General features: G+C 33.6%; 1 protein-coding gene across 8 annotated transcripts; it reads right to left on the bottom strand.

Annotated features, from left to right (window-relative positions):
* Nucleotides 1-675: 675 nt before the first annotated feature.
* On the bottom strand, nucleotides 676-16,767 carry LOC107221520 (inositol polyphosphate-5-phosphatase A). 8 transcript variants are annotated; one of them, XM_046736607.1, is made up of 13 exons: nucleotides 15,898-16,721; nucleotides 14,704-14,745; nucleotides 13,539-13,639; nucleotides 12,988-13,075; nucleotides 12,823-12,886; nucleotides 12,512-12,732; nucleotides 12,111-12,251; nucleotides 11,864-12,025; nucleotides 11,536-11,721; nucleotides 11,329-11,394; nucleotides 11,102-11,142; nucleotides 9,892-9,928; nucleotides 2,580-2,684 (listed from the first exon to the last, which is right to left on the bottom strand). In XM_046736607.1, the coding sequence occupies exons 1-11, from the start codon at nucleotides 15,955-15,957 to the stop codon at nucleotides 11,110-11,112; spliced, it is 1,164 nt and encodes a 387-aa protein (XP_046592563.1). In that variant the 5' UTR covers nucleotides 15,958-16,721; the 3' UTR covers nucleotides 2,580-2,684; nucleotides 9,892-9,928; nucleotides 11,102-11,109. The 8 variants fall into 8 exon arrangements, with proteins under 8 accessions (XP_046592561.1, XP_046592562.1, XP_046592564.1 ...); XM_046736605.1 differs by lacking the exon at nucleotides 11,102-11,142 and having other exon boundaries at nucleotides 676-2,684; nucleotides 15,898-16,732; XM_046736608.1 differs by lacking the exon at nucleotides 9,892-9,928 and having other exon boundaries at nucleotides 2,561-2,684; nucleotides 15,898-16,722.
* Between the last annotated feature and the right edge of the window lie 105 nt (nucleotides 16,768-16,872).

Below are 16,872 nucleotides of genomic sequence, written 5' to 3'. Positions count from 1 at the left end.
CCTTCGTAACTTCTTTCCTGTTGATCCCACGCTCTTTTCGCTGCGTTCTCTGAGTTCCTGGGGATCCAATAAGTCAGGAAAGGGTCATACAAATCGAATTTGAGACCACAAATTTTTGGCTCTAAAAATGAAGAAAAAAGTAAGGCTAACCCCTTTGCATTTTTGGCGAAAATTTTCGCGATTTTCAAAAGTGCTGGAATAAATTCTTTCATGCACTATTCCGACGTGATTTTGCGAGAGAAATCGATTGGGTGCAGTCCCAATACCCTGAGAACAATGGATCAAAAGTTACAGCCGGAAAACCAAAGGTTTTTTTCGTAATTTCTCTGCTGTTAATCCCACACTATTTTCGCAGCATTTTCTGAGTTCCTGGGGGTCCAATTATTCGGGAAAGGGTCATACAAATAGAATCTTGAACGACAAATTTCCGGCTCCAAAAATGAAGAAAAAAGTAATGCTAAAAGCTTTGGATTTTTGGAGAAAATTTATACGATTTGCAAAAGTGCTGGAATTAATTATTTGATGTACTATTTTGACGTCATTTTGCGAGAGGAATCGATTGTATGTAGCTCGAAGTTGGTAGGAGCAGTAGACCAAAGAGTTATAGATAACAAATTTAATTTTTAAGTCGTCTAAGATTGCTGTGGGCGTTAATAAAGACTAATAATAAGATGATTTCTCTGTATCATATGTATACTTTATTCATACTTTTATAATAGGTTTCCCAGCTTTATCAATGAGCATGATGACTTATATTTAGGAGGCATGATCTTATAGTTAGCCAAATCATTGTTAAGAAATGTAAATATTGCTATTGCCGCAGCTTTTGACCATACGTAGTGGTCGTAGTAGTTTTTAGAATTTTCCGGGGTCCATTTCGTCAGTGAACACTTTTTCAAATCGAACCTGCGACGAAGAAATATGATAACGAATGGATCGCAACGTACGGTAGAAAAAGCTGTTGGGATTGGACGTTCAAGTTGTTTTTATCCGTAATACGAATGTTTAAAACTGATCTTGATTCTTTTATTTTCCAATAACTCTTCTCAAGTATGTATATTTTCAAATCTTACTCAAGTATAATGGTATTCATAGTTTATATGTATATATATTTATGTCTACATTTAGGTACAGTATGTGTATATCTGTGTAGTGTGTAATGCGTAATGTGTAATTACATTATTCTTCTTATGTTCAAAATAAATCATTTTACATTAACCCTAAATTATCGAGACTTATTAGTAAAATATTTACTACAAGTTATAGACGGCAAGGAATGATTCAAAAGTATCGCTGGAGTTAAAGTCTGTAAATATGTCATGTGTGAAAGATACGTACTCGCGTTTCTGCCTACAAACTCTGTCATTATAACGCGATCTTTCAATTTCTGTGTTAATTTTATTTGATTTTACCCATAGTTTTCAAATTTCATTTTCATTCATATTTATTCATTATTTCAATACTCGGTATTTGATATATAATGGAATGGTTAGAACTAAATTAGTATAGATTTACAAAATTACTTATTATATTTCAATCGCTGAAAAATTAAGTACAGGATGGTTGTATTATAGACGTATATAAAATGTAGATTATTTCAAAGTTTACAGGTGAGTCAATCTGTTCTCATCTATAAGATTATATACCCATCAAACATCTATGGATATACGTATTTGAAATGATTCATTCGTCATTCCATATTTATGTATATAACTTTTATCAAACACACAGACACATATATTTATATGTATATGCGAAACTTATATAATTCAAACAGGTATATCCTACCACTTTCAGACACTAGAAATTTGGCCGGTTTTTGAGTTCTTATTTTGTTTTTATCTATTCACCTACTGAATAAATACAGGGATATTAGTGTTGGTTTTCAGCCATTCATTCATTTCTTTTGCATCGTTCTAATCCCCGGGTTCTTAGGTAATTTAACTGTCCTTGGTTATTTTCTTCAAAAGGACAACAGTGCAATCTGATTCCCCAGTTCTTAGGCCTTCATCTAACAGTAATGGGAAATCATAATTCAGCTAGTTTTGCAATTATCCAATCAAGCTCAAAATAACTCTGGATAATTCGCTGAGACTGCACATATTTGTTTATTTATCTGCTCCGATAAACAATAAGCATTGATGAATGACTTTAAAAATTCTATCACGTATCATACCATAATATCTATTAGTGAATAATACAAATATACCGATCAAAAATGAAGGGGTCAAACGGTCGATGGCTATACTCGATATTTGGTGTAAGATTATTTTGATTTCAAATCTACGTACACATAGTTATTATATGTGTATAGGTAAAAATTTATATGCATCCACACTCAGGAACATCGATAAATTTGTTTATGTGGATACGTATAATTAAGAATAATATACGGATACCAACGTATGTGCACAACGCAATCTAATACTATTTTAAAGTTATTACAGCTACGTATTTTGTACGTATATCATATCATATAATATCGTACGACTATACATAATTTATGTATTTTTATCAGACGGTTGTTTCCCTAAATATTTTTACCGGTGAATCTGCGTGCTTTATGTGTATGTATCGCGTTATAGTTGCCGTACCATTGCTGTTGCAAATTTCTTGCGGACTTGTTATGCTCGCCGGTCTTGACCTTAGCTTTTCTGCCACGTGATTTTCAACTCGTGAACCATCTGCACAAAGAACAATTTTGTTAATATATATATATATATAAAATATACATACGATGGTAAGAAAGAATTCAATTTCGACACAGTAAAACTATTGCAGCGTATTCTTATTAAATGTACAGTTAATTTTGCTTTTATTCAAATTTCAATCAAACAATTCAATTCTAAATTTAGTAATTCCATAATTTTTCATTCTCAACGATAGCAATCAGATGGAAATTTCACAAAAATTTACAAAGTGATAACACGAATGAATAATTGCAGAATACGTACAATACAATAATTAATAATATCATTTACACATCTATATAATGCAAAATGAAATTCTACAAATAGAAAACGACGAGCAGTAATAAATAATAATGATTATAACTATAATAAAAATAATAATAAGAGTAATAATTACCTTTCGATACAAGTAAATTCTGACAGAAAACAATCAAACACGAAGAATAAAAATAAAAACCGCAGTATTTGTTAGCGAATAAAACGTAAGAAAATAAATAATAATTAATAAGTTAATTGGTACGGAGAGAAGAAAAAACGCACGAAAACAACAATATATAAACCTTTACTGAATGAAACAATCAAGTTAAAAAGCCAATTGAAATTGCGGTTGAATACATACAAAAAATAATTGGTGAAACTGGCGGCCAGTTTCATCGAATACTCCTGGCATATGTTCGTGGAAATAAAACATAAAGTGTGATTATTGTTGACGAAACACTAAGGTGCAAATAAATAATGCAGCGTCTTTGACAACTATAAAAAATAATTCTTTATATTTACAATAAAGAAAGAGGAAATAATAATAATAATAACGATGATAATAATAATAATAGTAATAACAATAACAACAACAACAACAATAATAATTGAAAGTAATCGATAAATTATATATACAAATTTACTCTTGCAAGCAGTTTTCATATTTACTAGCTGTATACCGTAATGACTAAGTGCGATTATTTATTACCGCTAATCATATACATTATACAATATATATCGTTGCCGTACTAATAATTTGATTATAAATAAAGCGTAACGCTGTTTTTTCTCAATAATTATTGTATAATACAACGAACGTGGTGAAATGAAAATTCATTTTACTACAGTAAGATTTTTCATGTTTGGTATATTAATTTTAGATATATGACTTTCCTTCTTTCTTTTTTCTCCGTTTACGTTTTAATATAAACATATATGTATAACATATCTGCGTAGATTTTTCTATCATCAATATAACAATTAAAAATATTTGCTCAGGATCTCTGTCGTCCGATAATTTTTCACGCACATAACGCGTAATCGTTACAGTAGAATTATTGTTGCAAGGAAATAATTCGTCATCGTTAAGGCGACGAGTTCTGTACTCATTGAGAATAAGCATTATATTGTATAACATCGTCAGTAAAAATCCACAATAAGCAACAAACCTACAGCCGAATGTACGGAACGAATTTTTATCAATTTCCTCTAAAGGCAGTATCGGAACGGATATTTATAGTACACTATAGCCTTGGTCCCTTCAGCTTTGATAGTAAAAATATTCATTGTCAATATTCTAGTACGAGATTTGATACACATACCGATATAGGCATACATTCATGCGTCAGAATAAACATTGAAAGTGTATACAGTCATATGAACTATAAGTAATACTTAACAAAATCAGTACTTCCTTGTCTATTCGTTAACCTATTTCATACAATTATATCGGTTCATTCGCGTAGAGACGCCGAGAAATTATCACGACTACCGGACTTGTTTCTGAACATGTTTTATGACTGAACTTTTTATTGCACGCACAGATGGAGCTTTCAACCCGAGAAATTGCATTTGCGAAGTAGAAGGAACATTAAGGAAGAACGGCGAAAGGGGTTCAGAAATTTTTTTTTCACAACAGAATTGGAGAAGAGTATAATTTTTCTTCAGCAAATCCGATGGATTCTGCTCCGAGAATAAATTTGGGAAGAATATAAATAAAATAAAAAATGTTAATAATCGTTATTATGGCCTATCATATTTTATATCTATTACGAAGTTATACGTTTATACACTATCAAATATGAGTAAAATTCTAACTGAGTGTATACCGCGTATATAATAATATATATAATTTGGCGTCAAAACAGTTAACGATTTATAATATTGTTAGTTGTGGATGTATAATTATTACGATATAATAAAGTTATCTCAGCGAGTATTTTTACATTTTTTATTTTTATTTTTTGTTTGTTTGTAAAAGTTATTATTCGTTAGTTATATAATTTGATTATATGGAATTCCCGTCCGTACAATTCTTTTCACATAAACATCAAATGACTCGAAACGAAGGACTATACTTGTACGTATAAATATACACAGTGTGATATACGCAATGACTTGGTATAAATAAAATAAAATTTTATGTTCCTTTTTACATTTAATCCTTTTTTTTTCTCAGTACGAATATCTGATATATACGTATACATATATAATAGACGTTTAATTATCGTATATAATGCGAACTTTGGCAGTTTAATTTAAATGCGCGGATACTCTCTCAAGGCCTGCGCGGAATAATTATTATTATTATCTCTTTTTCTTTGCACATTATACATTAGGTACAATAAAAATGAACGCAGAAAACGTTCAACGGGCATTCGTTCGTCGATTTAATTGCTACAGGTAATATGATACATATGTGTATAAATATATGTATGTATCGTTCACATCCTGTATGTACAGTAGATACAACGCTTTGAACCAAGGAACGAATCACGGCGTTCAAAATAATGAATTGTACATAAATGCAGATCTAATTATTGTAGATTTTTAAATAAATGTATTACATGCTCACGTGCAAACAAATTTTGATTAATAAAAATCACTAAACATCTCTATACCTATATTCTATCTGCGTGTGATTTCAATAAATAAAAATAAAAAGACACTTACATAACTGTGATTTTTTTTTCTCATTCGACTAAAGCTTACCCCGTGTATATTTATATTTTTGATTTCAAAGCAGAATATTGCACACATCTTTGACAGTTTCGTATATCTAACTAGGGTCATATTTACATAAGAGTTTGTAATTCAAATCGATACGATCGATCGGTCGATTTAAAGATTCGAGCTTGAGCAGAGTTCTAGTTGTGCTTGACAGCGTTAATTAAATAAAAAACGTGTCACAGACTTTGATACTATATACTAAATTCCCGCAACACGTGAGATGCACTCGTAAGGAAAAATGTTACGCATGTCAGTTTATTTAAAAAATACAACTGATGTAAGACTCAATGTCGGAGTAAAATTAAGAAAATGTTATGAATGCTTTGATTTGAAAGGTGGTCAAATTTCACCCATTCTTATATGCAAAGTAATTACAACAACCCTAGTTATCTATAAGTAACTGATCCGTTACTTAACATTTACACATACGATAAGTACTTTTTTTCAGGACTCGATAATAATATTAAAATGGTATTGTCTTGAATTTGAATTTTCACTCTCAAATAAATTTGAACATGCATTTTCTGATTTACAATTTTCACTGGATGTGGGGACGAATTTTACCCAACTTTGTATTTACATTTTGTAAAAGAGAAATTGCAAGAATTATTCAAAACACAATAGTGACGTTGAATTTAGTCCTGAACAAACATACGTACATTGCAAACACAGGCACTTATACTTTGTTAAAAGTAGTGTGTATATGAGAACAAAACATAAATTAAAACTATAAAATTGAATATAACAAATTCGTAAATATATAGCGATAATGAATTACTGAGTTATAATTAACCCGATCAGTCGCAAAAGTATTTTTACAAATTTATACAGCATTGTGACTTTGAAGCTAACGTATATTAATTTTCTTTTCATGTGCTTTTAACCGCACTCTCTGCTTATTCATATTTTAAACTACTTATCCAAGGTGTATACGGAAACCGAAAAAAAAATCCAGGTATTTCCCGAATTTCTCGATGAAAAATATTGTTTTTTCCCGGGTGCCTTGACATATATTACCGGTATTACTTTGCATATTCGTGTTATTTTCATATCGAAGAAATAACAAATCTTTCATATATTTTTATAACACCGCACTTTAGTCTTCGTGAATGTTGTTTATGACTTGCGAAATATGAAATTCTATCAATGAAATCTGAGAGCGCAGCAATGTCTATGAGAGCTTTTCGTCACCGTGTTAAGGATTTCAGTGTACATTAATAATTTGAATATCTAAAATATATTGAAACCTTTATTTGGCATCAGGTACATCGCGTGTCTAATGGTATAAGAACCTATGCGCTATTATACGACCTTTTACCACGCGGAAAGGTAAAAAGATGTATTATTACATTCCCTTTCGTATTTACGCGGAAAAAATGAGGGTACATTCAAAAACGTTGAAATCGAAAAATGGATGAATTAATGGTAAAAGGACGTAAGTACTGTCGGTTATGTCCTTTCATCACGCACTTTATGAATAATAATCACGTTCTCTAATGGTGTTAGATCACACGTGCCCACATACGAACTTGTACCGTTACGTCCGATATTTTGTAACAAAATAAAAAATTTTAAACCTTCTTCCCGAAATTCATAAATCTTTGTGTTACGAAGGTTTTTCGCGTCCTGCTCGACAATATACAAAAATGGCTGATGTGACCTGATATCATTTACAAAGGTGATAAATAAAAATATATTTTGGTGCTGAAAAGCCTTCATTCATTTTTACGCACAGTTTTAGTATAGATATGCGTTTCGAGTGCTTTGACACCGAATGCCACGAAATGAAAAAATCATACACCCTTTTACGACCAAATTTCCGGTTTTGGTGGACACGTCCTTATACCATTACACATGTGTTATTATTATACACCAGCAACCAGGCGGAATCAGAAAAAATGTTCCCCCAAACAAAATGAATTATACACTATTTCTGCAAAATTTGTCTCATTATCCCGAAGTACCAGATAATTCCCGTGTTTTCCCCCGATTTCTTCCCGGATAGGAAACATTCCCGGTTTTTTCCCGGTGCGTATACACCCAGTTATCTTAAGCAAAACCTTCGAAGATTAATTGCCTTTCGAAAACAAGAATTCTAATGAAGAGGCCTTTAATTACAATTGAAGAAAAAAAGTAATTACACAATCAACAATATTCAATATTTTTCAAGAATCACTAAAAAATTATGCATTATAATTATCGTATGCAAATTCATATACGTATGTCTTATCCACCGGATGACTACAAGAAGTTAGTCTTAAATTCTCCGATACATTTCCTAACTTTGTTCCAGGCTATAAAACTAGCCCGACGATATAATAAATTTTCAACATTTTATGACTGTTTTGCACAAACTCGGCACGTTTTTACCTTCGCAATAAGAAAGGAACATTATTCGCTTTCGCAATATTATCTCGTCGAATGACTTTGGGTAACTATTTTCACGAAACAAAAGTAACCCGAATCATATTTAGCATCGGTAGAAGGCCAATCTTGTTGCTATAAAAATATCAATACACTTTATTCTAGCGCAATAACTGCTAAAGTATACTTCAGGATAAGACGCAGCAACATCTCCTGCATTTGCCCTTCTCTCTGACAATATCATTTTTACATTTCTCGGTGACTTTCCGCGCCGTTATACCTAGCCTTATATTACCGTCTTGACTCTGGGTCGAGTTACTTCGTGTTGTATTTAACGATGCCAAAACTTCGTTACGGGTCTCCGATTTGCAAGCGGTCTCAGTTTCGTTAGGCAATCCAGCGTTAATGGAACCGTACGTATTTAAACTATCATTTATCGCATTGGCAGTGTTGCCTGTGTCCGATTCGTATATGTTTGGTATTACACTGGCTTTAGTACTACTACCACTACTGCTACTATGTAAATTATCTACGACCACGTATTTTTCTTCTACGTTACATTTTTCCGCTGTCGTAACGAGAAGTTTTTCCTCTTCGGATGACGCTCCATTTTTCTCGTACCGTTTAGCTTTGGACGAGTCAACGTTGGTCGATAACTTTTTATCGGTAATAAAAGTCTCATCTTTTTTATCTTTGGATACGTATTTATTATTGTTATCTCTACTTATCGATTTTGTATCTTTGTACGATCTGTCTTCCGGTTTCAATATCATGTCATCGGTTAAACTATCAATGTCTAATTCACTTAATCTCTTCTTATCCCTATCATTGTTAATACTGGAATCCTCGACTGAATAATTTCTTTCGTTGAAAACTTGTTTGACGTTATCACAAAATCTTGTTCTTCCGTCGTAATCACTTTCATCGTAAATCCTACTGCATATCTCATCGGATTTCTCCAAGCTAGAAGCTTCCCCGCTAATTGTTTTTGTCCTATTATCTGAATAAGTGCTAAGCCTGGCTTCAGAATACGCACTGTGTCTGTCGTCGTTAATATGTACCGAACTTGCGTTCGACTCGAAATTGCTAGCGTTTATGATAGCTATTTTCGGTATCACCATATCCGTACCTCCCTCGTAATACTTCATATCTAATGATTTCAAGCTAGATAATGACTTGCGATTATCAAGATCTGACCGAAAATTGTCATAAGCTTGATGCCCTTTACCCTGCACCCAAGCCCTCGTCAACAATTGAGATCTCTGCCAGGAGACATCGCTATTGCTCCGACTCTTTCTGGTTCCAATTTCACTATCATCCTCTTCATCTTCCCTTCGTTTTTCACTTTTTGATTTATCATCAGTTGACGCGTAGTACAGATCGCAATCGCTGGGACTTTTCTCAATCTTCTTCACCCGGACGACATTCTTTCGGAAGTTACAATTCCGCTGTTGTGTTTTGCTCTGCACAATAAGCTCAAGCTTGGATTTCAGCAGCGCCGGAGACACTGCAGTGTCCAGCCTCTTAGATGCGGTCGACAATCGAGGCGCAAACTGATCGTAGCCAATTTCCGTGTCGTAATCGTCAGGCGATTCGAGGTCTGGCAATGCTTCACCAGGAACAACTAGCGCACAAGGACTAGGACTATCCATGCTGTCCGGCGTGTACGGATCATGCTTAATGGGTGCAGCGTGCAAAAGGTTAGACGACGAATTGTCGATATGTGATTGTTTACTATCAAGGTTGTAACTACGACAATCAGGCAACATAGACAATCTATCGACGTAGCTGTCGGGTACTTTGAAGCAATACTGCGGAGCGTTAGCCAATTCGCAACAGTTTACTGTACCTGCTTCTGATAGTAGAACAATTCTCAGGTAGACAGGCTGGAAATTTGAAATCAAAAACACAAAAAAAATTAATAAAAAATAATGCAATGTTTAATGTCCAGCTACACGCATCGATTTGTCGGTAATTATTGATTCATGGCACTTTCCTTTGTCAACCTCTCCAATATTTATTGTAATACGTAATAAAAGTATAATATTAGTGATGAAAATCTTGGTTTTCTTTTTACATCTTACTTTAGTTAAAAGAATAACAGTTTTAGGTGTAATTTTTTTATTTTCTCTTGAGAATAAAAAAATTACAAAAACTATGCAGTTTGTGGAAATGATGACTAAGAAAGTCTCATATCTTTTTACCAAACTACAGAAACGTAATTAATTAAAAAAACCTGTTTTATAAGTCAACATATCACCTGGGATTTGAAGAAATTTTTCCTTGTAAATCAGATGTATAATAAATATGTAATTTGGTGGAAATAGTGAGACATTACTAGTTATATAATAAGTTTACTCACTCAATACGATATCGATTGGTGATCGAATATAGGATCAATGATCTTTTTTGCAGTGATCATTAATTCAATGCTTAAAAAACGACCACATTCAAACGATCTATCTCGCGAACTTATCACTATTTTTCGGAGAGTGTGGGACGTCTATAAATAAATTGAATCACAATAGTATTCGGAAATGAATCTCGATTTGTAATTCAAGAGTTTCAATGTACGAAATTAAATTTCAAGCAAGCTCGTTCTAATTCTCAATGTCTTTGAATGAAGATATTTGTGATTCCCGATTTTCTTGTTACGCTATTTCAGGTGCATGTAGTTTTCATTTTTACATCTTTTATTTCTTTTGCGATTGTCAAAAGTTTTTCTGTATCGCTGTAATACGGATAGACATTGAAGAACCAAGGCAATTCGGAATTGATTAAGTAATGTATATATATAGGTATATATAAACATATAAATAATGTGAGCGAATAACAAGACACAATAAGAATGAATATTCGAGAAATCAGGTACAATGTCACACTGGCAGCCCCATGATATACACTTACAATGTGTTTACGTAACATACTTAATTGTGGAAAAAAAGTGTGATTGAGAAAAACGGAACAATAAATGATAGACAAATAAGAAAATAAAGTGAAACAAACTTGAGTGAAAATGGAAATAGAAGGGGGAAATAGACAGAGAAGTTTGTAGGTACCTTAGTATTTAGAGAGTCATTCGAAACTCCAGAAAAACAGGCTGCACCGTAATCATTAATTGTAATCAGAATTAAGAAGTGAGCATAAATAATAATATTATGATATCGACAGAATTTTATCGCTGCTAAATATAACCCAGCATTGAAAATAAATAATATGTTTGTATATATATATATTTGTATGCTAAATTTAAATCAAACAATACTGAAACAAGTAATAATCTCACCTTATGATCACCCATGCACGTTGTTGGACCAATGATGCCGTATTCTACCGCGTCAGATGCGGACGCCTGGTATAAGCGAGAACAAAAGTAAGAAAAATACCAAAACTGAATAATTAATAAATCCAAGGGATATAAATTTGAAGAGCAAAGAATTGTACTTTGGCTCAAAAAGTGAAAAAAAAAATATAAAAATTCTTTCAAACTTACATCTGGGGCTAGTGTTTTTGCGGTCGGACTTAGCAGAACTCGATCGCACCATGCGGGAACTCTGGTTTGCATGTAATTACTGCCCTCGTCGATATTCTCCTCAAATGGATAGCTGGGTAAAAAATTAATCGGATATTCTAATAACCTTCCTTCAAAGTCTTCTAATTCTCTGTCGTACTCTCGAAGCTGTAAAAACAAAGGCAGAGCAATTTTGTTAAGATATTTTTTGTACCAAGACATATGTTGTAAACATTTTAAAAAGTAACGACAGGCGATGTAGAGTACGGAAGATTTGTTTTCACAGTAGACATAAGTTTAGAACGCTTACCCACTGGCCACTGTTTTTCATGAACACATCCTGGTGCTCAAAATGCGAGAACTCTTTTTTGCCCAAGGTTAGAATCAAATGGTCGTCTTTGTTATGGAATTGTAATTTTGAAAAATTGTTTTTACTTGGCAGTTTGCTCTCTTGAGTGTCTTCTGTAAGTTTCTGAAATAGAATTTGAAAACTGATAGATTGAAAGAAAAACAAGGAGAGAACCGTCACTTTTACACTTTTCACTTAATTTCCGCACCTTTATTACACCAGCGGTGTCTGTCCTAAAATTAAAATCTCCAAATAAGAAGTAAGGAACGTTTGGATACTGATCGTTGTGAAACCGATCCAAGGTGTGCTCCAAGGCTCTTCTTCGAGTTTTACTGTATACCGACGGAAACTGTAAAAGTTATAAATACAAGCTAAGATTGATAGCGACAAACAACTGTTGATCTGTGAATAAAACAAGCAATGAAACGAAAAAAGAACTGTGGATTAAATTCGCAAACAGCATCTTTTATGTATGATGTAGCGGAGAAACTATGATGAAAATAATGTCTATCGGTGTGTGTTCTTTAATTCACTTTCTTGTTTCGATAAATTTGAATTGCAAAACTTTTAAGATTTTCAATGTGTGCGTAGAAAAATAAATTTGTTTACCGTTTCCATCGCCACAAAATTACTGGCGTCGTGAAACAAGTGAATGTTTATGAGATCAAAAACCGTCCCGTTGATACTCCATCGTGTTCTCAGGAAACCTTTTCTGGACCACTTACATTCTGGAAAAAAATCTTGCGGGAACTTTGCCTTTTCTTTGGTTGTGACCGCCTCAATGTTACCAGAATGTACATCTTTTCCGCTTACCGGTGAAAAACTTGATTCTAAAATGATGATAAATATTTGTCAACATATTGTTGGTAAATTGAAACTTAAACTAAGCCCTAGGCGATTTTAAAATTCGAAGTCATTACCTTTAAAATCCCACAATAGTACATCTTTCAAAGATTCATGTATAAAATAAAAATTTCCCAAAGCCTACAAAAAAGAAACTGGTATCAGAATAAGTGGCAAAGAGAATAAGTGTTGCGATTTGGCTCATGCCTGAATTAAAAACAAGGAAAAATTTATACACTTACAGTGAAGTGTTCGGCGGATGAAAAATCTTCATCCAGAAAAACCCTCACTTTGTCAAACAGCCTTAATTCTTCCGAGGACATCAACAATCTGATGAATACAGAGCGTAGATAACAAAATTAGAATAAAGTTCCACTGTGATTTATAAATGTAGTAAATCAAAATTTTCCTCATAGTGATATGCTTCTTCAGCATTGTTAACGTGGCGAAATAATTGCATTGCTATCTGGTTCAACGTGTCCCTGTATTCACCCTCTTTATTTGATTTAGTGTGACTAGCTGATTACAGTGAAAAACCGGTGCTGCTATTGCTTCTGGATAATTTCGATTATCTTAAATTATGAGTGAAACTTGACAAGTTTTGAACTGGTGTTTCGGAAATGGATCAAAGTTTTAAATTCTTAATTGAATATACTAGAAGAAACCTTAGAACTTGGCCTGAAAGAATTTACATAACTTAGTATATTTAATTCCTACTATGATTTTAAAGCCGAGTAGTAGAACTGTTTGTATCTATTCTATTGAGCATTTTCATACTCTTCTGATAACTTACCTAACAAAATATTCGACATGCCTCATACTCTGCTCGTAGTTTTTTCCACCCACTTCCTGGCAGTGAAGCGCTATGAACTTTGGATCTAATCTTGCTATTGTCTATAAAATTACAATACAGTTTGTTGTATATCAATCTATGACATTTGCACGATATACGATGTCAAATCGAAAACATGATTTTTATCTATACTTAATAATTGGCAATGATTGTTCTTTTAAGAAATTGATCTTTGCTTACAATCTTGACTGTTTTACACTGGCGAATATAGAATTTCTTTCATCTGGCATGAGACTCTTTGACTTTCATAGGTTCTTAGGTACGGTTGTTTTCAGTTCATTACGTAATCCCATACGCTATTTTATGACTATAATCATTAATGGGTGGCAAAGGATATGTAATAAAATTCAATTTTCTCAAACTTTGACAAACGGATAAAACACTGACAATAAAATTCTTTGTTCCAACAACTACAAAAAATAACCAGTCGCACGTACGAAACTTTGTTTGTCTGTTTTTACTCGCTTATTCATGTATTATCGATGTTGATTCAAGGAATAAGTATTTCTGAAAAATCATTGTGACTCGACAAAATCTGTTCTTTTCTCATCTGTCAAAGTTATCTCAAAAGTGGTTTCACTTGAATTTCCAAGAAGAACGGAAGAAAAAAACCAAGTGGTGATAAAACTCGTCAGAAATATATAATTATGAATCAGTTGATTCATTATAATTCCAGTCCGGAAATGATCTCTACAAACGTGGAGAATTTTGAATCATTACATGCAAGAAATTGCCTGAAATGTAATAGACCGTTTCATCATGCTTCCTAGTAAATACTTTCATTTGTGTAAGACAAAAAAGAAAAAAGGCACACCGCTTCAATGATTCATTTTTTTCATACCATCATACTAGAAGGTGCTCGAGTGTATTAGTCCCAGAAACCAGAGGTAGCTGGTCCAATGATTGATAAAGCCTTTTTCAAGTTCAAATAGATGTTACGTAATCCTAAACTGTGCAATAATCAAACTGCCTCATACTAGTGAAGACGAGAAGAAAAACGTACGCATAAAGTAGAAAAAAAAGAAGAAGAAGAAGGAGGATCAGACAGTGTGCAATTATTATTATTAGCCCTAAAAGATTGATTGAGGAGTCAAAATATACTCACGGCCAAAAATTCTTCCGTCCATACATTGAGCATTACACCCGGCTGAAAACAAAACCAAAGCCAATATTTCAAACATTTTCAATTCTCGTTGTTGTTGTTGGTTGAGCTATGATAACAATTGTCGAATTGAACGATGATTACGTATCAGGCCTTACACTCATAACGATCTAATGTATCAGGAATATTTTTCGTACCTCCAACAATACAAGGAAACTATGAATTAGTGCAAGAGTCAAACTTAAATCAATGTAATCCAAAATTTGACATTAATTTAAATTGACCACTGCCGAGATCGCAATTGTTCGCAGTGTTTTCGACGATTATTAAAAATTATAATTAGTAAATGGTTGCCTTCGAATTTAGTGGCAAATGCGTATGAGATTTCATGCATGCGTCTATTAACAGAGAAATTGGCGACCGAGGTGAATACAATATCTTATCCACTTTAAACAGACGTTTTGGGAAACTTTATACTAGCAGTGGTGTGAGCATGATATACCGTTTTTCAAATTGACAAACAATTACGCGCTTGACTCTGATATGCGTACATAATATATGGGAGAACCATTTTTAAATTTAGTCGTTTATTGATTTATGCTTATGTCATTTTTTTTGCTCAGCTTGCTTTCTGGCATGGATCAGCTTAGTCATAATAATTTTTTGCAACTTTCCTATAATCATTCATGACACAGAAAAACGTAGTAATAGAAAAAAAAATGTAAAGCATGGATATCTGTAGTGCAAAAGCTCAGACGGTGTATGGGGAAGAAAAAAAAAATACGTGCTCGTGAAAAAAAAGCCTTTGATAAAAAAAAATACTTAACTTCTGGATTGATTTACAATGCGTGTCAGAAAAATTTATATCACACACACATAATTGTATTACATGTTTGCAGAAGAATAACAACAATGAAACTATGTATGAACCATATGATACAATGTAACCTTGTGTTAAATTGTTTAAAAGAAAAAAATATGCTCTCGTTTGAAACGAAATGATATTGTTCAATCATAGTGTAGACAGATAGACGAAAGGGATGAAGTGAATAACCGATCAAAACAAATGAAGGGAATAAAGAAGTAGAATAAAAAGTGAGGAAACTGAAAAATTGATTCAGTTTCAAAGCGTTAGTCGACTAAACAATTGAATTGGAAAAAGCAAGACATCAAAAAAAGAAGAACTAACTACTATACCTCTTCGAATATACTGCCGACGTTGGCTGTGATTAGTAGTACCGGAACATAACCTGCCATCTCTATGATTCTTGGAAATCTAGCCTAGGATATTTTCCGCCAAGGATTGACGACACGATGTGAATGTGGGAAATAACGAAGAAGGAAATACTCGATGATTATATCCTTCGTTTTCTTTTCGCCGATTTGTTTAAACACGTTATAATTTCAGTTCAATTCTTTCTTTCTCTGTTTCTCTCTCGGTCCAATTTCTATGGCACACCTTTTGCAATCAGATTTCGTCTGCTACTACTATTGTTTCCACGCCCGGATGAATCGGTGGAAGCAATTCACGCATTACAACCACATAGATGTGACAAAAAAATAATTGCCACTCACACCCGCGACGAACCCTTACGAATATTTAGCACTGACACGGCACTGTGTATTTTTAATGTACAACGAGGACGGTGAAAATAATTGTCGTAAAAAATGAAGGGGGGCGGTGAACAATGATCGGGGTGGAGAAAACTCGCGGCTGCAACCCCGTCGCTCCGTCGGACGACGCTGTCGTCGTAACGACGTTGATCGTAGTGAAAAAAATTCGTAATATATCGGATGACTGATCGAATCAACCCCCGTGGCGATATAATCCGCGGGACAACGGAGATCGATAATCTGTAACATCTGAACGCGTACTACAATTAGACATTTTATTGTTAATTAGGTAACGCGGGTTTTTCAGTTTGCGTTTTAGAAGCGATCAAGCGACCGACTGACGGGAGGACGGACTGACTGACTGCAGAGTGACTGACTGGCGAGTTGACGAACGGCAGGGAGGAGGGGGAAAAAAGAGAGAGATATGTGGTGTAAATATATCCCTCCAATCTCTCGTCGTGTGTACCGACGCACATACACCCGCGAAAAAATCCTAGCCTGCGTCTGTGTGTGTATGTAGGTTCCCGAAAACCACGCCCACCAAAGACGTCAATAGGT

Source organism: Neodiprion lecontei, chromosome 4 (genome assembly GCF_021901455.1).
Source record: "Neodiprion lecontei isolate iyNeoLeco1 chromosome 4, iyNeoLeco1.1, whole genome shotgun sequence".
NCBI classification, from domain to species: Eukaryota; Metazoa; Arthropoda; class Insecta; order Hymenoptera; family Diprionidae; genus Neodiprion; species Neodiprion lecontei.
This window is presented reverse-complemented; position numbering and strand designations above follow the sequence as displayed.

Bases quoted from the DNA above. Each gene is read 5' to 3' on its own strand.
- LOC107221520 (XM_015660529.2), bottom strand. From the start codon at position 15,957: ATGGCAGGTTATGTTCCGGTACTACTAATCACAGCCAACGTCGGCAGT. The intron at 12,733-12,822 runs GTAATGACTTCG...TCATCATTTTAG, and splicing joins ACTATTGTGGGATTTTAAAG to AATCAAGTTTTTCACCGGTA. The intron at 11,395-11,535 runs GTAAGTTTGAAA...CGCTTATACCAG, and splicing joins CAAAAACACTAGCCCCAGAT to GCGTCCGCATCTGACGCGGT.